General features: G+C 38.8%; 1 protein-coding gene across 21 annotated transcripts in view; it reads left to right on the top strand.

The window, feature by feature from the left end:
- GIGYF2 (GRB10 interacting GYF protein 2) overlaps positions 1-23,602 on the top strand; it is a 79,355-nt gene that overhangs the window by 47,402 nt on the left and 8,351 nt on the right. For 7 of the 21 annotated variants that reach the window (XR_015700298.1, XM_087738582.1, XM_087738570.1 and 4 more), the window contains 14 exons: positions 2,896-3,075; positions 9,382-9,599; positions 9,688-9,850; positions 9,919-10,137; positions 10,652-10,842; positions 11,489-11,648; positions 13,618-13,784; positions 14,190-14,278; positions 15,383-15,490; positions 16,053-16,150; positions 16,631-16,731; positions 17,547-17,708; positions 19,555-19,656; positions 22,586-22,744. Coding sequence is in view for 20 of the 21 variants with exons in the window: in XM_087738582.1 (XP_087594708.1) it covers positions 2,896-3,075; positions 9,382-9,599; positions 9,688-9,850; positions 9,919-10,137; positions 10,652-10,842; positions 11,489-11,648; positions 13,618-13,784; positions 14,190-14,278; positions 15,383-15,490; positions 16,053-16,150; positions 16,631-16,731; positions 17,547-17,708; positions 19,555-19,656; positions 22,586-22,744 (2,117 nt within the window). In the remaining variant the exon portion in view is untranslated. Of the gene's footprint in view, positions 1-2,895; positions 3,076-9,183; positions 9,329-9,381; positions 9,600-9,687; positions 9,851-9,918; positions 10,138-10,651; positions 10,843-11,488; positions 11,649-13,617; positions 13,785-14,189; positions 14,279-15,382; positions 15,491-16,052; positions 16,151-16,630; positions 16,732-17,546; positions 17,709-19,554; positions 19,657-22,585; positions 22,745-23,602 lie in introns of those variants that run through there. The other 14 variants (XM_087738575.1, XM_087738581.1, XM_087738574.1 and 11 more) reach the window with 11 other exon arrangements.

The raw sequence follows: 23,602 nt of genomic DNA, 5'->3' as shown, positions 1-23,602 counted from the left end.
ACATAGGGATATTCAGTGGCAAAGTAGACTTCACAATATTCTTTAGGTAACTTTTTTTTCCCCAAAATGTTTCTGGAAGAGCAGAACAGAGCCTGTGAGCTGATAGCTTGCCAGTGTTAAAGTCTCCAGAATCTTAACTGAATAATAACAATGGAAAGAAATAACATCTTTTTTTCTTAATTGGTAGAGTCCAACATCTCTTGAATTAATGTTGCTGAATGAGCGTCAGGTAGCAGCTGTGAATTTTGATGAAAAGAATAGATATATCTCTAAAACCAATATTTTTCTAGTCTCAAAATAGCAAATGGAGTAACTTTTTTCTGTCGGTAACTGTTTTAGTGAGGAAAAATGAGTGTCTTGTGCTACAGAATTTAAAAAAAATTACATTTTTCTTCTTGTATCATTTTAAAACTAAGTTCAGAAAGAACGAGGCATATTCCTTATTGTCTGGGTCTGAGGCTCATCTGGCCTCTTGGATTGCACCTCTCTCCTGGGCCACTAGCTCTGTATGTTTTACTTTCAGCTGACTTGGCTCTGTAGCTCTGTCTCCTAGTTTTCCACTATGTGAAGCCCATCCAAGGAGCAATACTGAGAGGCTTCCCTACACTTCCTGTTATGTTCTTCTACATGATGTTTTTCAGAGATCTAAAATGAAAAAAAAAAAAAAAAAAAACAAAAAAAACAAACCTGTATTTCCCGGACTTAGATTTTCTGTCTAGCTTGTTGCCTTCCTTTATTTTCTGTGAAGCATGGGAAAACAGAATGTGGCTGACCTTCATCTGCCAAGATTTATCTATTCCAGATAAGTAAATTTGCCAGCATTGCACCTACCAAATGAAGGGAATTGAGTGTCTCCAGCAATTTTGTTTTATTCAGAGCTGGCATCACCAGACACTTTCCAAAATACATTTATTTTAAAACTTTTGTTCTCAAAGCCCAGCAAGTACAGAAGTGGTCTTTAGCCAGATGTCCCCTTCAATGAAGTAAATGTGTATCTGTGTTATAATAAGCTTCATAGCTGAGATTGGCTCATTTAAAGTTCGTGATCGGTATCAACAGGCAATGTGCTTTAGCTCTTTATATAGAAACAACATGGGAGGAAGGTATTCCAGTTACCTTTCTGAGGGCCTCAAGTAGTCACTTGTAGTCATCAGGGTGGAAGAACTCTTGCATCTTAAACATTGGGGTGTTTCCTGCCTCTCCTGTCTACTTGATAGGTCAAGGGCCCTGCTGTCTTGAAAGTCCTTGTAGAAACTTGTTCCTGTGACAGTGGTAAAAGGATTTCATGTGAACGTGGAGCACGGGAAACTGGAAACATCTTGGATTTTGTACTCTGGATTGAATTCCACCTGTACCTTCTCACTTTATAGTCCTCCCTTAAACAATATACTGTGGAAAATTTTGAGCTGGAGAAAGAAGTTGGTTTTTTTCCTCCAGTGTTTTGACATGGTGGAGAAGGGATCTTGGTTTTTCTCTAAAACATATGCCAAGTCCAAAGGCAGTGTGTGTTTCCTGTCTCCAGAGTGCAATATCTCTATGTCGGAAGAATTTCAGAGTTCTAAACAGAGTATGCTGTAGAATTTCAGGTACTCTGTTTCCTCATTTTTTCATTGACTGAAAAAGCTGCATGGTGTGAAGAAGATGGAATGCAATGTCCTATCCTTCCTAAACTAAAAATCTTTAAAATGTCCCTTTCCACCCCAGGAATCTTAGTGCATAGTCATGCTTTCTTTTGTTTTTCCTGTCTAAGCAAGCAGGCATACTATACAATCTTTACCAAATATTGTCATATATTTTTGGATTTTAAGACTTTAAGAAGGAAAATTAAGTATACCTTTCTCTAGTACTTAAGTGTTTTTTTTTGTAGATAACCACACAATTTTGGGTTAACACTGGTTAATAGTATCAGCAAAGAAGTGGCGTCACCATAGTTCCTGTGAGAATTCTGGTGCTACAGAGCTAAACATATTTAAAGAAACAAAAAATCCAGAAGTCCTGAAGCTAGTACTACCATTTATTTTAGTGGTGGTGTATCTTTGTCAGGATGCATCAACAGTGAAAGCAGTGTGTATGTCTAGCCTGAGTTCCTGGTGTATAATGTGGATTCTTTTCATAAAAATATTTACGTCATCCTTTTGTGACAGTGTTGCTCTTCATTAAGTACTTGAGGATTTTATATGTTTTATTTTAAATATAATGTAATGTAAATTAGGAACTAAAAGACTATGCTATCTCCTAAACTTCCGGTAGATTCATCCTTGAGTTTGAGCATAGTTGCTTCTAACTCTTAATATGCTGACCTTGGCTCTCCAGAAGATGGATTCACGGGATAATGTTAATGCTACTATGTTTTTCTTGTTTAATCCTACTTTAAATTTTCAGTCTTTCCTAAAACATTGCAAGAACGCTGTACATCATATTGGGTTAAATATGTAGACCTCATGTTCTTTTTATTACAGAAGTAGCAAATATGTTTAGTTTATATAAAATGTGTAATGTTTACAGTTTACTGTATTTCCATTTTTCCTTTAGCATGAAACTTTTCATGATACAACAGTTTGTTCTTTGTCTCTGCACTCTTTGCCTTCTTTCCTTTTATGCTTCCCGATGTCTCTTAAACTGTCATCTCTTCCTCTGGCTTTCCTATCCTTGTCGTCATTTCTTGTATGCTTTGCTTTCTTCTGTTTTTTTCATTCCATCCCAAGGTATGTACGGACATGGAGGGACTTCCTAAATCTGTCTCTGTCATGTTTCCTTCCATGAACTTCCATTCCTCTCCTAGGTTATCACCACTTACTTCTGGTGCATTTTTGCCTCTAAGGGAGCAAGATTTCAACCCTTCTGTTTCTGTGTTCCCAAAGACGGGATGTTCACTGGCATGTGTTTTCTTTGCAGTGAGACCAAACTTTGAGGAAGGTGGGACAGCAACAACGGGGAGGAAGCATGAGTTTATACGCTCTGAGAGCGAGAACTGGCGCATCTTCAGGGAGGAACAAAATGGGGAGGATGATGATGGAGGCTGGCGACTGGCTGGGTCACGGAGGGATGGTGAGAGGTGGCGCCCTCACAGTCCAGGTGAGAGGGGATCTGGAGAAAAACGCAGCTATGGTTATAGGGAAAGGACAGTGGCTGAATCAGGGCATGGGGAAAGCAGAGGAAAGGGAGGTGGCATAAAGTTTGGGACAAAAATAGGTAAGGTTCATGTTGTTTTGGTCATTAAGTACTGTTTTGGCATACATGGGGCTCTTGGTCACAAAATGATTAGCATAAAATTATGTGCCTTTTGTTTTCTTTTTAATGTCTTCAATACCCTAACATATTTAAGGGAACAATATTTTTCATGTGTGCACTTGTCTGTATTGTGCTCCAGGTGTGTATGTGCCTGGTAAAAATCAGGTTTGTTTTTTTTTTTTTAAATAGTACTATTTCTCTGTGGCTGTGATGCTGAGGGGAGAGAAGTTACCCACATTAGATAGTATATCTAAGGCTGCGGAGTGATGCTGACACTAAACCATTCAGGCTGTTGGCCTCTTTCTAGTTTTCCAAATATGTTTGCAATGCCAAGAAGCATCCTGGGAAAACCTCAAAATATGTTGCTTTATGTGTCTCTTAGTTACATGATGTCTTGTCTCACTAAATTTCAGGCATCTGTTTGGTGTCACTCTTCCCTTCCCTGGCCTGACAAAAGTATGTCTGGTTCACTTGATTTCCAGCATTGCTAGATTTGCAGGAGAAATACAAAGCAGAGCTTGGTATTTGAGTAGTATGGCAGAAACTTTTTTTTTCTTCTACTTGGAACAAATCTTGCTAGTCAGTCCTACTTGTTGTGGGATCTTGGTTTTGGGTATCTTTTGGCTGCAAAAGGCTTCTGGGGAACCAAGGGACGATTGTGGCTCTTCTACTGTTACATCTTCGTAGGGAAGCAAAGGAAGCACGCGACATTTTCGGGCCTGAGGTGGACAACTTCTTTTCTTCAATTAAAAAGTTACACTTGCTCTTACAATGCGTCTATCGCCCTTTTTAACACCCCAAAGGACTTTCAGTACTATAATGGTTGTGAGCAACATTACCTCTGTTCCGTCTCCACAGCTATGTATTACTCTGCCCTCAAACAACTCTTAGCTTGTACTAAAATTTAGCAGTGAGCCCAAGGCTAGATTTATTATCAGATGTTCTCTATTTAGAGCTGGGCTAAGGGGCAAATTTCAAAGAATGTGACTTTTTTTTCCCCAGTGTTTGGTCACGATTGTTCATTAAACACTGCTGCTTTGTTATATAGTTCAGATGACATCAGGCCAGCTATGATTGTACCTCATGATGATCAGATGCAGCATGATACTCAGGAGTGGAGTGTTTTGCAAGTACAAGCCTGCATGCTTTAGCTTAAAAGGAAGCATAGACCTCAAAGTTCATTCATGTCTTGAACTTTTTTGGAAGGTGTTCTGAGGAAGGCTTTGAAAATTCATCTTACTTCCATCATAGGAAATATTACTGCTTATTTGAATTTTTGCTGTAGTAGACAACTAACTTAACTTCACTTACAAGTTAGTTTTAGCAGGTATAAGAAAAAGCCTGTTCTAAGGCTGTGAATCTGCAGAGAAGTTGCTAATTTTGAGATAGACTGAGTTGGCAGCTGTGTTGTACTAGTCTCTCAGCTTTTGGTCAGAGCTGTATTTGAGTTCTCCTGTTAGTAGTAGCCACAGGGCCATCAAAATGGTTTTAATCACATTCTTGCTTTAAACAATGAGTTTAACTCAAATTGTCATGGCTTAAACTGCTTCTTTGTACTTATTCTGCTGTTAGGTAATAGTACTAATCATGTGTCCTGCTAAAAATAGAGAAATGTCTTCAGAGTACTGTCGTCATTTGTTTAGCTGGACCTTCCTTTGACTTGGCTCTGCATACTCCCTACTAGATTGTACACTGCTTGTTTTTTTCCTTTTGGGTGAGAACAGCTTAGAAGAACGTAGCAGTTGTCAGGCTTGAGTTTATCTTCTGCTGTTAAGCAAAGAATACTTTGATTCCCACAGACCATTGCTTTTCCAGCTTTTTAATTCCTCTTGCTCCTTCAGCTGTGTTTACTGCAGGATGGCTGATCTAAATCTGCTCATTTTGTGCATTTTTTTTTAATAGGCACAAAGGATCAAGAGGACAGACTGCTTCTGCTGAAGCAGTCTTGTGCCCATAAGAATAGTTTCCCAGATTCTGTGGTCTGATTTATTGTAACTAAAGTTAACTCCCTTGACATAGTTGAAGGGATCTGTCATGTGTCCACGCTGTGTTTAAACTGTTCTCTATGCCTTATGAATTGAGAGATCTTCTAAGTATTGGTAGTAAAGTGAAAGAAGCAAATTGGTCAGACTTCTCCTTAAAATAGACAAGCCTAATGCTTTTTTTCCTTCTACTACTTAATTCAGAAGGATGTAAACTTGTCTGGTTTTGCAGCATGAAAACTGTCTGGATTGCATCACCAGGCTTTTCCAGTAAGTTTATGGGGTTTTCTGCTTTTTCTACTACTGTCTGTACGCTAGGACTAGAAGTCTGATGAGAAGACATCTTTCCTTGGCTTATACAGTGGAAAAGTTGTTTTCCCAGTTGTTCTGGGTAAATGTGGTACTGCTGCTATTGTAGATGTGCAAATAGGATCTTTAGACTGGGTTAACTATCTGTAAGAAGAATGTGACCATAGCTTTAAATTCACTGGCTGCTTCAAAGTTCTCTTGATTTTTTTTTTTTTTTTTTAATTTTTTTAGCCATCTTTTTTAATGATTTAATGAGTGCTTACATAAAAGGCTTCTTCTCTCTATTGTTCTGGTTCTTGCATTCATACAGTGATTGCCCTTTAAATTTGCAGAGCAAGTCCGTTTTATCAGATACATATAGAAACCTTTTTTGGTCTCAAAACTAGTGAAAGATGTATAGGTGGTTTTGGTTTTTTTGTTACCAAGTCATCCTTAAGGAATAGGAATCATCTCTTCTTACCTAAAATTTCTCTCTGATATGATTTTGTCTTTGCTTAAGCAGCTCTATTAAGATCTTTTTCCTGAAAAGCATTTTAGAGAGGCCTTAGTCTGTAATCTCATAAAAAGATTTTTTTGGTTGCTGCTTTTTTTGAAAGGCTTTTCAAATTCATCTTGGTTCACTCCATTTTCAGAATCAACTGCTGTGAATCAAGTAGTCTTCTTATTTTTGGGGGGCTTTGTGCTTCTTGGATATCTGAAAGCAGCTAAAGTACATTCGAGAATCTTGCTCTAAAATTGAGCAAAATAAAAAATAGGTTCATATACAATATATGCCAAAAAAGTAATATGTGTACTATTTGTTTGTCTTTTGTTTAGTATTTAGTATTGTTTTAGTATACATTGGAAATGTCTTTTCTGAATTAGAGAATATATTTTAAAAATAGCTATTCATAATTGAGACTAAAGTGTAGTTGGATTTCCTGAAGCACAGTAGTCTTTTCACCTATAATGTCACCCTAAATTGCAATTAGCTTAAAATTATTTCTTTTAACTTGGAATCTTGATCATATACCTGATGCATAATGATACTACGGGACTGAATTTAAAGCTATGTTTGTGTCCTAACCATTGGTTTAAAAAACTTCAGGTAGGAATTTAAGATTTCTCTTTACTTTTGACTTGTTTTAAAGATTGGCAGCCCTGTACTTCACACCTGAATTGCTCACTGTATTCTAACTAGGCTTTTATAAATTTTTATTGCTATTAAGAAAGAAGGGCATGTGTCTGCTCCACTTATCTCTTCTTTTTGTCTGTCCACCTAGCTCTGAAAATGTGTGGGCTATAAAAGGAGGTTGTGTGACTAAATCATTGCAAGCAGACCGTATGATAAACAAAATATCTTTAACTTATTAATTTGAACTTTGAAGATACCTGGAATTAACAAAATGCTTAGAATTCACCTTCAAAAACTATGTTTCTGGGTCCCACTATGAAGAGTGTGTACTCTTACACAGGGTGTAAACTGTGTAAAAATAGTGGAGGCTCTTCTCAGTGCATGGTCTCAAGATGGTCCATTTAGGGCTGTACAGAAAATTCTTAACACCAAATTTTCCTCTTCTATACAAAAGAGAGCTGAAGAAGAGATGCTCAGCTATTTGCGAGCCCCAGGATAGCAAACAGGCAGAGATATTAATCTGTTTATACGATATGGCATTGCCAGGTTCAGGCCATAGCTCTGTTTCCATGTATTGGGAAACCTGACATGGACAATGCTGGCTGTACTGAGGAGATGTCTGCCTGTGGTTTTAATCAGAAACACAGTCTGGTTGTCAGCTACCTCTCACACCTAAACCTCGGAAAAAGCGTTCCGATTCCAAAGGAAGTCCTGGTTTTGATGTGTTGATATTTCTGATGAGGAGGGGGGAAGTAAATCTAACACTGCTTCTGATGACATGTCAGTGGAATTTCAGTGTCAGGCCTTTTTTTTTTTTTTTTTTTTTAGGTAGACTATGTTGTCCTACTTAGTTGCTGATTGCTCCCAGAGATCCAGAGATCCTTTTGTTCTTTTAAAATTGAGCAGCATTTTAATGAGGTGTTCATATGTATGACTTGTTTGAAAAGACCCTTAGAAACCTGCACCTCCTGAGTTTGCACTAAGTTGGAGGCCAGGGTGCTGTGGGCAGAGGTGCACAGGGCATGATGCAGGCGTCCTCTTCTGAAGAGGATGCGTGAAATGGTTACTTCATAGAATCATAGAATACCAGGTTGGAAGGGACCTCAAGGGTCATCTGGTCCAACCTTTCTTGGAAAAAGCACGGTCTAGACAAGATGGCCCAGCACACTGTCCAGCTGAATCTTAAGTGTCCAAAAGTGTACTTGAGCTCTCTGAAGCACTTATTCCGCTAGTGCCTCTTCAGTGAGCGTTTGTCTTTGCTTACATATTTTTTGAGAAGTTATTGATGAACAAGAGGTTGACATAACAGGCTTAAGATGTTAAGAACTACTTTAAGGCAGGCAGAAAAGATGGGATAAGTGCAAGCTTACTGTGCCTTATATCTTTCCTTAATGACTTTAAAAAGATTGCCTCAGAACATTGATTTACAGTTTTGCATACCAAAAATGTTATTTATTTGTTTCCAAGGCATAGCTAGAAGCATAGATGAAGTTATACAGTGGAATTATTTGCAAATAATATCACTATGGTATCAATATCACTATGGTATAGTGAAGGCCTTGTTAAAGTCTAACCTTTTGTGTTTCCTTGATAAAATATAATTTTAACATTCATAGTGTTTCTAGAAGGAGTTTGGTTTACATTTCCTGTATTTGTGAGACAAAGGTGTATTTTTGCATGGTTAATATTAATACTTAGGGTATTAGGGTTGATGTGGAAACATGCCTCATTCATATGAAGCAAATGGAACAGAGGACAACGTTCTCTCTACTGTGATTTTTTGGTAGCCATTTCATAAACAGTGAGACTGCGCTGATTGCACAAATTCTGAGACCAACAAAAGTTGTTTGTTTTGTTTTGTTTTTTTCCTTCAGAAAAGAACACAGTCACCACTCAAAGCACTAAAAACTAAGGTGCTTTCATTTTTGCTTTGCACCTTTCTGGTAGAGATAGCTTCTGTTGGATGGAAACCTGTTTACAATCCTTTCACTCCCAATTTGTTTTCCTTAGCAGCAAGTTCTTTAGAGTTTAAGTAGCATTATTGCAGTCAGAGGATTTTAAGCTTGGCTGAATGAAGATGTCTCCTGAATAGATTAGAAAAAAAAGTGAAATAAAATTTATACTTGAATTTGCAAAGTTTTCCCTCTTTTCTTATTGTCGTTCCAAGTTTTGGTATTCCATGGCTAAAAAAAAAAATACCGTTCAAGAGACTTAACAGTCCTTTCAAAGGTATTTGAACAGTCAGTCCATTTTTCATGTATATGCACAAAAGTGTCTCTGAGAGCAAGAGGAAAAAAGCATGGGTGGTTTGTTTAGGATGTGACTTTTGCAGATTGCCTAAAAGAAAATATAAAATCTTATACCTATAAAGATGCCAAAAAAGATTTAAGTCTGGCTGGCAAATTCAATCAGCATCTAGTGTCACTTGTCTTATTTTGGTGCTCCAGCATGTTTTAGATTATGTAGCCCAGCTTTCTTAGCCTTATGTGTTTTTTTAATGCTCATGATACAATTTATAATGTGGGGATATACAGTGGACAATATTTGAAAGTCTCGGGCTTAATGGTAAGATACTCCTTTTCTTTCCCTTGTCCTTTAAGATGCCTGTTCATAGGTGGATTTTTCCCTGTAGGGGCTTTCGGAATTTCTGTCACTGTTTCTCATCTCTTCACCCACCCCTTCAGCCTTCCAAGTAAGCTACTACCCCCGGGACTGTCTTGTAAAGTTACTTTCCCCCCACCTTAGACGGCCCTCGTTCTGCAGGCTGGCGAGAGCACATGGAGCGACGGCGGAGGTTTGAATTCGATTTCCGGGAACGAGATGATGAACGGGGTTATCGACGAGTACGGTGTGGGAGTGGCAGCATGGATGACGACAGGGACAGTCTTCCCGAGTGGTGCTTAGAAGATGCAGAAGAAGAAATGGGAACATTTGACTCCTCTGGAGCGTTTCTCTCTTTAAAGGTGAAAAGCTGTCTTAAGCCCTTTGTTCACATTGAGCAAATGTCCTGTTATGTCTGGTGGATTATGGATGATTATGTTGACTTTGTAGAAGGTGCAGAAGGAGCCAATCCCTGAGGAACAGGAGATGGACTTCCGACCTGTGGAGGAAGGGGAAGAAAGATCCGACTCTGAAGGGAGCCACAATGAAGAAGCCAAAGATCATGAAAAGACCATCAAGAAAGAGGGGGAGAAAACGGATAGAGTAGTGGCAGGTAAGGGGGACTTCTCATGCATCTGTTCTATGCTGCAGTGTAGAATTTCTATTAATTCAGTTACGTAGAACCATGCAATATTACAGAAGCAGTGGAAGAAGCAGTCCAAACATCTTCACCGGCTGCCAGGTCAGATACCCCACCGAAATCCCAGCCTCCAGACCCGCTGCAGACGAACCTTTTTGAAAGGAAGGAAGAGTCTGTGCCAGAAAGAACAGAAAAACCAGAAGATAAGGAGAATCGAACGGAGAATACACCGCCAGCCAAAATGTCCAACAGAGCGGAAGGTAATAAACTTGATAGATAAATTTAGTAAGTTCCCATTACTTGTTGTGATTAGTCTTGGCCTCTTAAAAGAGGCAAGGACTAGATTATGGTGATGAAAAACCTGAATTCACCAACTGGTCTATAAATACAGGATTTGTTGCATATACCATCTCAAATGCGTGCAGCGCACTGGTACTTCACATTGCAATGCAGTCTTGAGAAACATGAGCTAGTTGTGGATGTGCCTCATTGTGGCAGAGCGGATCAGTCTGGACAAATCTATGTGGCCAGGGAACGGGATATGCTGAAATGTGCTGGGTTCTGCACTGTTAGAACTAAACTGTTTGTTCCTTGAAGTTAGGTTGGGTGCCTGTGCTGTTAACAGTACCAACGTGCAGTCACACATACAGGAAGATCTGAAAATACTTTTGCTGTGGTGCTAATTTTGAGCTGTTGAATGTTTTCTACAGTAAGTTCTTCAGTAGTTTTCATTTATGTTAAAGATAATGAACTGATTTTAACATTTTTCTTTAGATTTGGCTTCTGTTGCTCAACCTTTGCCACAGATTACTGCAGACACAGCTTCTCCTGCTCATCTTTCTCCTCCTGTTTCCAATTCAAATCCTGCTCTGCGGCCAGTTCAGACACCTGTCACAGCTGCTCCAGGCATGGGCAACATTCCTACTGACCCAGATGATGAAGAGGGCCTCAAACACCTAGAGCAGGTAAAACTTCTCAAATTCCTTTGTTGTTGACAATCATGAGACTGGAGGAATGTGGAATGCAAAAAATATTTGAAGCCCATAAAAACAGAAATGTAGCTGAAGCTTTAGACTCCACAATGTATACTGAAAGCTACTTTTCTTCCCTCCATTATTTTTTTGGACAATAATTCAAGCCTATGTAGTATTTTTCTGAATGGGGGTACTATACCCAGTGTTAAAGAGCTAGAGATCCTAGTGCTTGTGACCACTGTCAAGTAGCCTTACCATTTGCCTTGAGAAACCATAAAACAGTATGCCCAGTATGTTTCATGAAAGTTTAGTAATGCTGGGATGTAGAGCGTTTTTCATGCTAGTGCTCCCATACCTGTCGTATTTTTCACCATGATGCTGTGTGGGATCTTCCTGGCAAGTTGTTTTAAAGCTTTACTTAAGCAGGTGAACCATGCTTATTCAGGATTCTGACAAGGTGGTAGACTGAGCTCAGGGTTTGTGGTGCAGTTACACCAGTCCTTGAGTTGCCTGTATTTCCTGGTACACTCTCAAGCATTGGGTAGTACGAGGTGGTTGTATTTGGCACGGTCATTTTCAAATCTTTAAGCACACGTGTAAGTCTTGTATTTCTTGCTGGTTTTGATGTCTCCTGCAGCAAGCAGAGAAAATGGTGGCATACCTGCAGGACAGCGCCCTTGATGATGAAAGACTAGCAGCAAAAATTCAAGAACACAGAGCAAAGGGTTCCTCTATGCCGTTGTTCCATGAAGCCATGCAGAAGTGGTACTACAAAGATCCACAAGGAGAAATTCAGGGTAGGTCTGTGCCCTTTACACTTCCTCTTTTGTTTCACAGAACTGTAAAAGAGTTCGTCGCAAAATTACCGCCAACAGATACTGACGCTTGTTTTTACAAAAGCAGCACAGGGAGTTTACCACTCTAGAATTAGGTTTTGAAAATGGATCCTTCTACCCATCACTGCCCCCATCAGCTCGGCATGCCTAATGTCCAGAATTATACTTTATTGTGGCTAAGGTTTGACATCACTTCATGTTTCTGTAAATTTAGGTTAGACTAAAACCTGTTTTTCATGCCAGTAGTTATTCAGATTTCCAGGCAATAGTGGAAACAAAACAAGAATGTGACCATTCAGTAGCTTGTTGAAGAATCCATGAGAAACATTGAAATCAGCTTTCTAGTCTCAACCCGAACACACTGAGTATTCAGGAAAGGATAATTTGTTTAGAATCTAGAGCAAAGAGAAAAGAAGTTTTCACAAACCAGTGCTCACACATAATCTCAATTTAAATTGTACTTGCAGCCAGTGCATTGTTAGTTCATATAATACCAACTGTTTCATGCTTGCAGTTTTTGCTTAAGAAATCTTTTTTTTTTTTTTTTTGCAATGAAAGTAGGAACAGGCCTTTTGTATAGATACTTGCATCTTTGCTTTCAGAAGGTACTTTTCTTTTGAAGGTCTCAGGGCTCTGTTTTAGCAGCTGCTTAGCTGCTTCCCAAAAATGCAATTAAGCAGTGAGTTCCTTACTTGCTGTACTTCACTAAGTAGTAGTTGCTAACGCTGTTTAGTGTGAATGACTCCCCCAGCTATGAACTCTAGTATGATTTGCGGGGGTGTTATTTGTGGGATCTGTGCCAGTCTCTTGTCTGCAGGTATTTCACATCTTTAGGGTTTTCTTCTCACCCCTTTAAGTTTAAAGGATATTAACCATAAAGTGTTTTTATTTGCTCAGTGTGCTTCAAACTGTATGTTAGTTGCTGCTGGGTGTTTATTGCTCAGTGACAGTCTATCAGTTTTTGATTGGAGTAAGAACTTCCTTGAATGTGACCTCCAGAAATAAACACACCCACGTAACTTTTTCTTGGGATACCTCTTGTGGTTTCATATTCTCTGGGAGGAATTACCTTCTAAAGAGACTTTCACAGAGAAGGCAAGAATTACTGAATATTCTTGCTTTTCAGAAGATATTTTTACGAAAATTGTATTTATGTGGTTCTTACTCTGTTAAATAACCTATTTTTTTTATACTGGCTTTTTCTCCATGTAAAATTAGTATAGGAGTCCTCCTTTGAAGGGAGAGACTGAAATCTTTCTAAGGAAAAAGAGGAAGAGGTGTAGCTTTTTGAGAAAGGAAAAGAGAAACTGGTTTCCTCATTATCTTAAAAAATGGAATCTTCCATTCAGAGGTGGATCTGCTCATCTGCTAAGTTCCAGAAGCAAAACTTCTATAAAACATATCAGTTCCTCTGATTTGAAGGCAAGAGTTGAAACAGGCTAAGATTGTTTAATTATCTGTGCAGTATATGTGGGGAAAGTAGCACTTGTGCTTTTAGCAGTGTCAGCTAGGGGATGCTCCTGAGGTCCAAACTGGAAATTGCAACTGTTGTCAGCCTGATGCTGAGCCTCTGAAGTAGTGAGCTTTGCAGAAGGGCAGGGTGTGTATTAGCTGGACCAAGCTCCACACCACCATGGATGCTTGGCTTTCATCTCAGAGCTGACTCATCTCCCTCCAATGCATGGTAAAAGCAGTCATGCACTTTTCAATAAAGACTATCTGGGGGAATGCTATAGCCACTGTAAAGACCTAGATACGTGCATTGACACTCCAGCCTTGAATGTACTATCTGTCCAGACAACTAGATGAGACGGACAGGAACACTAGGTACTGTGTTACTTTAACAAGCACCATGCTCTTTGTTTCCGGTATGCTTAACTTGGCCTTACTTCCCCTTCCCCGCCATGTGTATTGGTTGGTGTTGTTTCAGGTCCTTTCAGTAATCAGGAGATGGCAGAGTGGTTCCAGGCTGGATACTTCACTATGTCGCTGCTGGTTAAGAGAGCCTGTGATGAGACTTTCCAGCCGCTGGGAGACATCATGAAAATGTGGGGCAGGGTTCCCTTCACACCAGGTCCAGCACCACTTCCACATCTGGTAATTATGCGACAGTTACAGTATTCAAATAGTCCTGTAACAAGTGGAAACTGAATTATTTACGTGTCAGCTGCTCTGTCTTGGAATTGCAATGTTCCAAGCACCAAAGTTGAACCTGTGTCAAAATACCTTTTTAAGAGGAGAAAAGATACTCATTTTTAAAATGTTTGTTTTGCCATGTCTGTGGCTGGAAGGCTTGGTCCTGTGATGACATATAAGTGCTGTGTATTTCACAGTCACCATACTACAGGCTTTGTTTGTAAATGCTGATCTCTGTCTAGGTATTTTTCTATTTTCTTTGTCTTTTCAGTTCAGAATGCAACTTTTACATTGCTTGCATTTGCAATATACTACTACTGTTGTTATATATGTTACTAAAATAGAATGTTTTATTCCTAAACATAGGGCGAGCTGGACCAAGAGCGGCTGACTAGACAACAAGAGTTGGCCCTGATCCAAATGCAGCACCTCCAATATCAGCATCTTTTAATACAGTAAGACTGCCAGTCCCAGAGATCTTCCAGTAGCTGTGTTCTGCTCTGCATTTTTAATCATCTGGGTTCAGCTGCTTGTCATTGTTTCCTTGGGCAATGGGGCTGGGAGTGCTTCACCTCCAACAGCAATAGCCTGCTTCCACAAACACCAGAGGCTCAATAGTCTCTACAGGATTAGGACAGAGTGTGGCTACCTCAGGCACACTTTTCAGAGTCTTTTTCGGTGTCATGCACAGCTACTTTGGTGAGACCTGCTATATAGGTAGCTGTTATGGTCAAACTGAATCCCAGCTATCCTTGTAATGCAGTTCGGATGTTTTGGAGTCAGGGGAAGGCTACATGTCTTTTGAACTGGAGATGGGGAAGGCAGAACTTATTTTTTGGTCTGCTTGCTCAGCTTTTTGAAGATTAGCGGAAGGTATCTGCCGGAAAAAGCAGTTTGTCGTCCATTTTTGCCAGAGTTGTCAGTTGTTCGGTTCTGGCCAGTTCCTAACCATTTGTTTTGTAGGAGCTTGGAGAAAAGAAAGCAATCAGATAGACTACTTGTTCAAGGGGTCCTGAAAGCATGTGCCAAGATTATGATTTTTTTTTTTTCTTGAAAGCATGTGCCATGGTTATGATTTTTTGAAAGCATGTGCCATGATGATGATTTTTGAATACTGATTGTCAGCTTACGATTTGATAAGGCAAGAGCCTGCCCCTGTACTAGAGGATGCTTTGACATACTGGGGAAGAGATTGATTTGTATAGGTGGGCAGTCATCAAAGCCAGATTAATTTGAGCAATTTGTATGTAACTTATAGAAAAAGGGAAGTAGTGTGGCACAGCTTATAAGAGTAACATTGGACAGCAATAACCAGTTGACGTAGTTGAGGGTGAAGAGAAATTTGGTTCTGCTCATGTGGGCCAGTTTTGTTGTATTCTTGTATTTTGATTCTTTCCAAGGTCCCATTCTGTGGTTTCCTCTAGTATTTAGCACATACATTATATAGGTCAGCGGGCATTAGTCCCAGAGAATGAATCTGTGTGCAACTTCTGCAACTTGGGCATTATATAAATAAGCAAGTGAACAAATACCAGTGATTCTCTGCTTCTCTTTTGAAGACAACAATATGCACAGATGCTGGCTCAGCAGCAAAAGGCAGCCCTCTCATCCCAGCAGCAGCAGCAGCTCGCTATTCTCTTGCAACAGTTTCAGGCCCTGAAGATGAGGTAAGTTAGCCCAGACTTGAACTGAATACCATTCTTCCTATACTCCAACTTGTATGTAATGATAATTACAGTCTTGTCAGTGGTCCATCCTATTCAAGTTTGCTTATATTTGAGCATTACGTATTTTAAAGATACTGTGAATATTAAACAGTTGCAGGATGTCGCATACTTCTTTATATATGTAGCCTTCACCTCAAAGAATGTTTTTGAAATCAAGGAGGAAAATCTTGTAGTTGAAATCACCTTTCTGACAGATCTGTTGTGCTGGTAACAGAATGGCTCTACCAGTTGTGTTCTGCCAGTACCAAGGTGCTTGTTCCTCAAACTAGCCTATAAGCAGCAAATGCAAAACTGTAGCAGTAGCTGGCTTAGTCCTTGACTTGGCAGCAGGGATGAGATGAGCAAGAACTCTGCAAGCAAGTAGTATTGTCCACATCATATTTTTGTTTTAAATAGAGGTGTGGAAGGAAAGGAGTATGTTACAAGTTACTGAATCTCATGCGTGTTCAGAGCACTCCTCTCCCTGGAAGTGGCATGTTGACTCTTCCTGTTGGTATTACAGAATATCTGAACAGAACATGATGCCACCTGTTACAAGGTCTGTGTCAGTGCCGGACACTGGCTCAATATGGGAACTTCAGTCAGCTTCACAACCTACAGGTAAGATGCTTAGTGTGTGTCAGATATGTTAAGAAAAGTTCATGGATTAAGAGCTAGCATCTTAGCTAGGGGAAATTATTTCTGCATCAGTAATTTTTTATCTGGTTCAGGCTACTTTGTCTTGCAGTTTAAATTCCATTTGAGAGCTGTGAAGAATATAGTAATTTTTCCTATGGTTACAGGAAGTCTTGATCCAAAGGGACTGAGTGTTATATTATAAAGGTGTTCTGCTCTGATGGGAGGAGTTTGAATAGCTGGTTCTTGTATAGAATTTTGTAGGAAACCCAGCCTTACTTCAGTAATGGGCAAGCCTTGTTCTACAGGAAGATAAAGTGGCCCTCTACTGACTAAGACTAATGTATTGTCATGATTTTAGTTCATAAAATATAGTAACTGCATACACAAGATTTTCCCCTTTCAGTTGTTTTTTGTTGATGTGCTTATTTTTGCTTGTCAATGTTTGTTTTCTTCACTATCTAGTCTGGGAAGGAAGCAGTGTCTGGGATCTCCCCATTGATACTGCAGCTCAGGGACCAGCTCTAGAACAACTTCAGCAGCTCGAGAAGGCCAAAGCTGCAAAGGTCAGAAACTGTTTTGTACTGTAAGAAGTTGGAATTGCTGTTCTGCAATGTAACTGTTTTTCCTGAGCCGATGGAAGACTATTAGCTCTTCAATCTTCAGGCCACTCTGTACAATTTTGATTAGATTTTCATGGAAAACACCATAAAGAGATTATGAATATGGGTTATAGAAACCAGTTATGAAATCCTTGTGGACTGCTGTTTGGAAACCGTTGCTGTGGAGGTATTGGTGATCTCTAAAGTAGTAGTTATATTTTTTACACTTGTGGTTAAAAACTCTTCACTGGCCACCTCTCTTTTAAAATGGGATCATCATGAGCTGTCATGCTAAACACTGAGTAGGAGCAGGTAGTCTTTCTCTTAATCCTTGCATCTTTTCACCAGAATTGGTTTGGGGAATCATAAGAGTCCTGTTTGTCAGGGTTGTTTCACACTTACTCTTGTATTAACTTATTTTTGTAAGTTTGAACCTGTATGATTCTGTACATTTCCTGAAACTGATTATTTTATGAAGACTGCAAAGCAACTCGCTACTAGCTTCTAAAGTCAGAGGTTATTTTAAGGAGCTGATGTAGAAAGACTGACTAGAGAACTGGTGCTTGTTACAGAACAGAAATTGTCAGAAATTGTTCTAGACTACTTCAGGAATCTGACCCCAGTAGGCAGCCAGCTGATAGGTAAAATTACAATTAAGGGAGAGCATCTGTCAGAGGCTTCATCTGTTATGTTGTTACTATAATCTCAGCAGAGTTGCCCTAAGAAATGGTGTAGGAATACGTTACCTGCATCTGAGTATAGTTTTATGTGAATTGTAGCTAGAGCAAGAGAGGAGAGAAGTGGAAATGAGGGCCAAACGAGAGGAAGAGGAGAGGAAAAGGCAGGAGGAGCTTCGGAGGCAACAAGAAGAGCTACTTAGGAGGCAGCAGGAAGATGAGAGGAAACGACGGGAAGAAGAAGAACTGGCCCGCAGGAAGCAAGTGAGTTTCCTCAATGCAGTTCATCTCTAATTAATTTTAATACTTTATAAAACTCACTTTAAGAATCCTGTGGGGTCTAATTAATCTTTGGTAGGTGTGTATGAAGACAGTTCTAATATTTTTCATGTGAGTATATGAAATGATTCGTCTGTTCTTGATTTTAAGTTTAAGAGCCCAAATTGCAATCTGAGAAATGGGCTTTGATGGTTCACTTCAAGATAGGTTCCTGTTTGTGAGCCAAGAGGCTTTATTCCGTGTGGAATATTCCCTCCCAATTTCTTAGTATCAATATTAGACTTTAGTTAGTTGGCCAGTTATTGTATGTTTAATCTTTATTACCATTTATGCAGTCTAGTGTTTTGATAAGGGTATGTTCTGGAGTAGACTGGAGCTTGAGCAGGTGTTTCAAAGGAATAAAATTTAGAGGGCTATAGTGGAAAAAAAAGTGATGTAACAGCTTATTTTTTCCCTGTTTTTCTTAACTTAGTAAATTTTTTTTTAAGAAACAATTATCTGGGTTATGTTGTAGAGGCGTCAGCTTTATTTTCTTTAATTGATATTTGGGAAAGGAAGGGATGTAGTTTGGAAAAGCAGATTTGTTAAAATGAATAACATGGTATATGTTGCAGTAGGAGAATGAATGTAGGAGTTGTAGTATGTTCTTCATCTTACAAGAACACAAAATGGAGACTTTATTAGCTTGACGTTTCTAGCATTTACTTCTGAATTCTGTATGGAAGAAAGATTAACTGTTCCTTGAGTGTTGTAGGGGAGGGAAAAACAGTGAAAGTTAAAGTTTTCACTCTGCATGGGAAGGATAAGGTCAAGCACATTGTTGAGCTTATTCACTAAGGAGTTTAGTCAATAAATGCTCTGTGAAGTAGCACATGAATAATAGGTGAAAGTAATAAATAATTTTGTCCTTTATAATATTTTCTGTGTGCTTAGGTAGGCAGTTGTAAAGCGCATTTCCTGGTTTAAGGATTTAGACATGTCTGAGGAAGCCTCTAGAATCTTTAGTTTTATTTGTTAGTCATAGACCTCAATTCACTCAGTGTTTGGGTTTTGTCACTGAAGATCTCTTTTAATAGACTGCAGTGTGATATGTAGTAGCTTTCATGGTATCTTTAAGAATCAAGTCTATAAATAAATGGCTCCTTGCTTTAATATATCTACTTTGTGTACAGCAAGTCATGATGGTATACAGTGGAAAAGCATCCTTTGATGCTTGAGTTCAAGCTTTACTCTGTCACTAAAGCAATAATATACTCAAAAGTTTAACTTTGGAGTTAAGTTGCTTTAGATCTGTTTTAATAATAACTAATTTTTCAGCTGATCACCTGGTAACTCAAATGTTTTTCATCCATGATGGCTTCAAATAAATAGACTTGGGTTGTTTCTTTTCAGATTAACAGTTTTGCTACTGTGTATAACTTCTTAGAAATGTCCATTAAATTCCAAAGTGTTTTGTCCACTTTGGATTTGTACGGTAAACGATCTGATTCTCCCTTTCTGAGATGTCATTGCAAATAATTATTTACAAGGAGGAAGTAGAATGGGGTTGACAAAGCAGTAACAGCAAGTATCTTAGTTCATACCAATGGAATAATTGCCACAATGCTTAATTCTGAGCAGTAATGTTTTGAAAAGGTAATAAAAGAGTTTAAGCACTTCTCTGGAAAGAGAAAATAATATTGTATTCTGTATTTAAAAAAAAAAACTGGTCTAATATTTGAATCTGACTTCTGTACTGGAAGGCATTGTAGAATCAGGGATGAACTGATTTATTAGCATGGATTTATACAGAGGAGATGATGCTTAACAAATTTGATTAACTTCTTTTGAGGAGATGACAGTGAGAGCTGAGAGGGGTGAAGCAGTAGACTTAATCTGCCTGGACTTCAGGAAGGCTTTTGATGTAATACTGCATAAAAGACTAGTATATAAGGTTAGTAAATATGCTGTTGATGGTGAATTCTAAATAAAAAAAATAATTAATAGAAATTCAATTCTGTAGGATGAAATGTCGTACCAAATGTTGAATCCAGTTCTGTTCATAGTTTTCATCAATTATTTGCACTGTAGAATTGCAAACAGTAATGCCCAGCTTGTGTAGCTCCTGTGTTTCTTTTCTGTTTCTGGTCTGATATTTTCTATTTTGTAATTATTGATCACTTTGAGGAACAAAATTTGAGGTTGAATAATGAGCTAATAATTGTTTTCTCTGAATTGTATCTTCAGTGCTCCCTTTAAAGTACCTGGTTCTAAGATGAGATCCACAAAATTAAAATATTTGTAAGCCCTAGTAACAAGTAGAATTGCAGGTGTTACTAACTGCAAAAAATTACGTAATATTTTATTTAAGAATCCAGAGTCTACTGAAATGAGGCTTGCTACTTAAGGATTTTCTGCAATATTATAGGTATTTTAAGAGATCTGAAATAAGTTGTCTGTACAGCAAGATATGTGTGCTTGAAAACAATTATGGGAAAAGATGGTAAAGAATATCGGGATTCTCCTGGAGCAGGAAGCCATGAATATGGGAGCAGTAAGAGCCGAAGGAATGAGTCTGTTTCCCATACACATCAGTGGCAGAAAGCTGGAGAGCTTTGAATGTTCTTGGTCACATGCTCAAACAAAAACATTGAGTAATAAGGAGATACGGAAATAAATATTAAGACAACCTTTTCTAGAGCTGTGAAGAGTAGTAAAAAAGAATTACATCAGCCATGTGGTTCCCAACTTTTCATAATCTTGCAGATTTTTTTTTCCTCATGTTGGTACAACACTGTTCATCTTTAGTTCTCTAGGGGAGAGAAGCCCTTTTTTTTTTTAAAAAAAAAAAAAAAAAAAAAGAAAAATCAAACTGTTATTCAGCAGTGTCTCTCCTGGCATGCCCAAGCAAGAAAGAGATCCCTACAGTTTTATTAATGGCAGTTCTAGCCTCATTTCCCAAAGGGAACATAGGGCAGAGATGTCAATGAACTGCTGTCATACAGGAGGCCTCGGTGACTTTGTTCATCTCTCTCAGGTACTGTGTGTTATGTCAATGACCAGTGCCGAACACCCCCCAGCCTGGCTGGTGGCTAGGCTTCCTGAGCTGAGATCCTGGTGTGTGGTCTCTAGGCAAACAAAACAGACTGGCACACCTCCAGCCTCCTCAGTAGACTTCAGCAAAAGAAACAACATGCAGAAATTTTTCAGCACTTCTGTTGGGGACACTTGATTATTGTGACTTGACTGCATGTGTCCAATTAATTCAGTTACAGGCCCAGGTAACAAAATGATCTAGGTGTTGTGTGTTGTGCTTGAAGCTTTTGTGAATATGACAAGTCAAGGACTTGATTAATGAGAAAATGATTCACAGGCTACTGTTTTATGTCCAGCTGGTGGAAGAAAAACACTTACAGCACTTACGTTTAGCACTAAACCACTTAAGTGATATACAGGAATATGAATCTTGGCTTGCAGCCAGCACCTCTTTAGTGCCATAGGATTGCTTATAAAAAAATGTTCTGTCTACTGACAGTTATATTGTAAACATCCGAAGTTAGCCATTGTCAGAAAGAAACCTGGTCCAGTTGTTCAGTGAACTGTATTGCAGCTTCTCTATGCTGTGTGTATATGAAGGTTTGGTATCAGATTTAGTAAAAGGGTCTCAGGTTTCAGAATTAACTTCCTTGGTTTACCAGAGTTCAAAATTTATGTCCATGCTGCACAATTAGTCTCCCTTCATTCTGTCAATAATGTATTGCTTATAAAAAACTTCAAAGAGTACAATTGCACAGTACTGATTGTTCAAAAGGAAAACATATTTATGAAAGCTTAAAAAAGTTCTTGTCCAAAAAGTAGCATCTTTACGTTAGCCTGGTAGGGTAAGTCAGAAAACGGAGAGAAGAATAGAAGGGATGAAAAGCAGGGTGGCCTCAATACAGTTTCTGGACTTCAGAGATCAGAAAAGGCAGCAAAAACCAAGGTTATTTTATGCAAGGGAAACTCAGAACTGGGGGAAAATTGCACTTTGTGCTCCCGTTTAACAATATACAGGAAGCCAGCTGAAGGTTATGCCCTATTCCTCCAAAAAGTAAATAGCAGAATGGAAAAATTTCTGTTTATGTTTATCTTCAGAGCAGTAGGAAAGGGTGCTGATGTTTTATTTTTGAGTTAAGTAAACAATTTTGCTACTTGGAAAGCAAAACATAATTTATTGGATGCTGTTTCAATATTTAGGGATAGCCCAAAATCAAAGCCCTCAAGAGACCTTTTGTTGCCCGTAATATTTAAATAGTATAGCAATAGCCCAGTCAAAGCCCTTTTATTGAGTTCCACATCTCTGACGCTTCCAAAAGTCATAGTGTCCTTAAGTGCACTGGGCTTCTTCAGCTTATTTCTGGTGTCTGGAGATGTGATTTGAGTTTTGTAGTGCACTTGAGTAGTCAGTGTTTAGAAACTCCTCTAAGTAGGAAAAGCTTCCAACTTATAGCTGACACCCAAAAAAAGGGCAATTAATGATACCCACACATTAATATATATATATATATGTTCAAGTACAGTTAGTACATGTTGGAAAGAGGAGTCTCACCCTTTGTTTTCATTTCAACACCATTCTTTTTAAAACCAAAGATAGGCAATGATGTCATGTGTTTCCTTTTTCATTAAAATAATTCATTTATGTATGAGATGCACATTCCATAAAAATACTTGTTAACATGTGGGTTTGTAGTGTTTAATGTAGTTGTTTTGGTAGTGCTTAGCTTGGAGCTAAATGAGCTTTTCTTGAGGCCATTTATCTGGCCAGACCATGTTGTAGTCTGTGTTCTGATGAGGTTAATCAATAAAACAGCATTTATAGATTGATATTTTCTTCCTGACTCCAGGAGGAAGCCCTGAGGCGACAACGAGAGCAGGAAATTGCACTAAGGCGGCAGCGGGAGGAAGAGGAGCGGCAACAACAGGAGGAAGCACTTAGAAGATTGGAAGAGAGAAGAAGAGAGGAGGAGGAAAGACGGCAGCGAGAGGAGTTAATTCGTAAACAGGTGAAAAACGGCAAAAGGGACCTATTATATTTAATTATGGAGGCTGCCAGATGAAAAAGCTTTGAAACTTGCATCTGTGCCTGAGACACCATCAGTTCTGGTGGAGGAAAGCAAAGCTTGTAGACAGTATCAAGTGAATGAAAAACAGGTTGTTTACCTGTATCCTGATTTCAGATGGAATAATTAGTCCAATCTGCCCTTTGGAAAAGAGATTTGTGTTGAATAAGTGTTTTGCTTCATGTTTGAGCCTTAAGAATGGCTCTGCAGCATGGTATTTCTACTCCTTTCTTCAAAAGAAAGGTAGAGTACAGTACCAGAATAATAATTTGTTTTGAATTGTCACTCTCCGAGCCTTTACTATAGAATTATCTGAGATAACCAGTTTTTCCAGTCTTTCTGTACTATGCCAAGACTATACCCACTATCAAAGTTTCAGCTTTTTTCTTCCCTTTTCTTGTCTTACTATTAATGTTATTTTTATCCCTTGGGGTCAGCTTTAGAAGTCCATATTGGCGAACTTGAGCTTCCAGCCCCCTTAATTGATACTGTCACAGTCCCTAAATCAAACTAATCTTGAAACATGATTGGCTTCCCATTAACTTCCAGGTCTGTTTCAGAATTGCCAGTTAGTATTTAAAATTTCTTTTTCAGGGCCCTTCCTTGTAAGACATTGATCACCATTTCACTTTGTTAGCAGAAGCATCTTTTCCTTTGCAACTCTAGTGTTCACTAACAACAGTAAACATCATCTTTGTCATCTGTTTTCTTCTTCATGTCAATACCTCTTCTCCCTTTATTCCTGTCAAGTTTTATTCCATTGAAAGTATAGCAGTGCTGGACTGTAAGTAGTATAAGCAG

The sequence above is a fragment of the Nipponia nippon genome, unplaced genomic scaffold, assembly GCF_047370975.1.
Source record: "Nipponia nippon isolate SJK-2023a ecotype South Korea unplaced genomic scaffold, ASM4737097v1 scaffold_7, whole genome shotgun sequence".
Classification (NCBI taxonomy): Eukaryota; Metazoa; Chordata; class Aves; order Pelecaniformes; family Threskiornithidae; genus Nipponia; species Nipponia nippon.
This window is presented reverse-complemented; position numbering and strand designations above follow the sequence as displayed.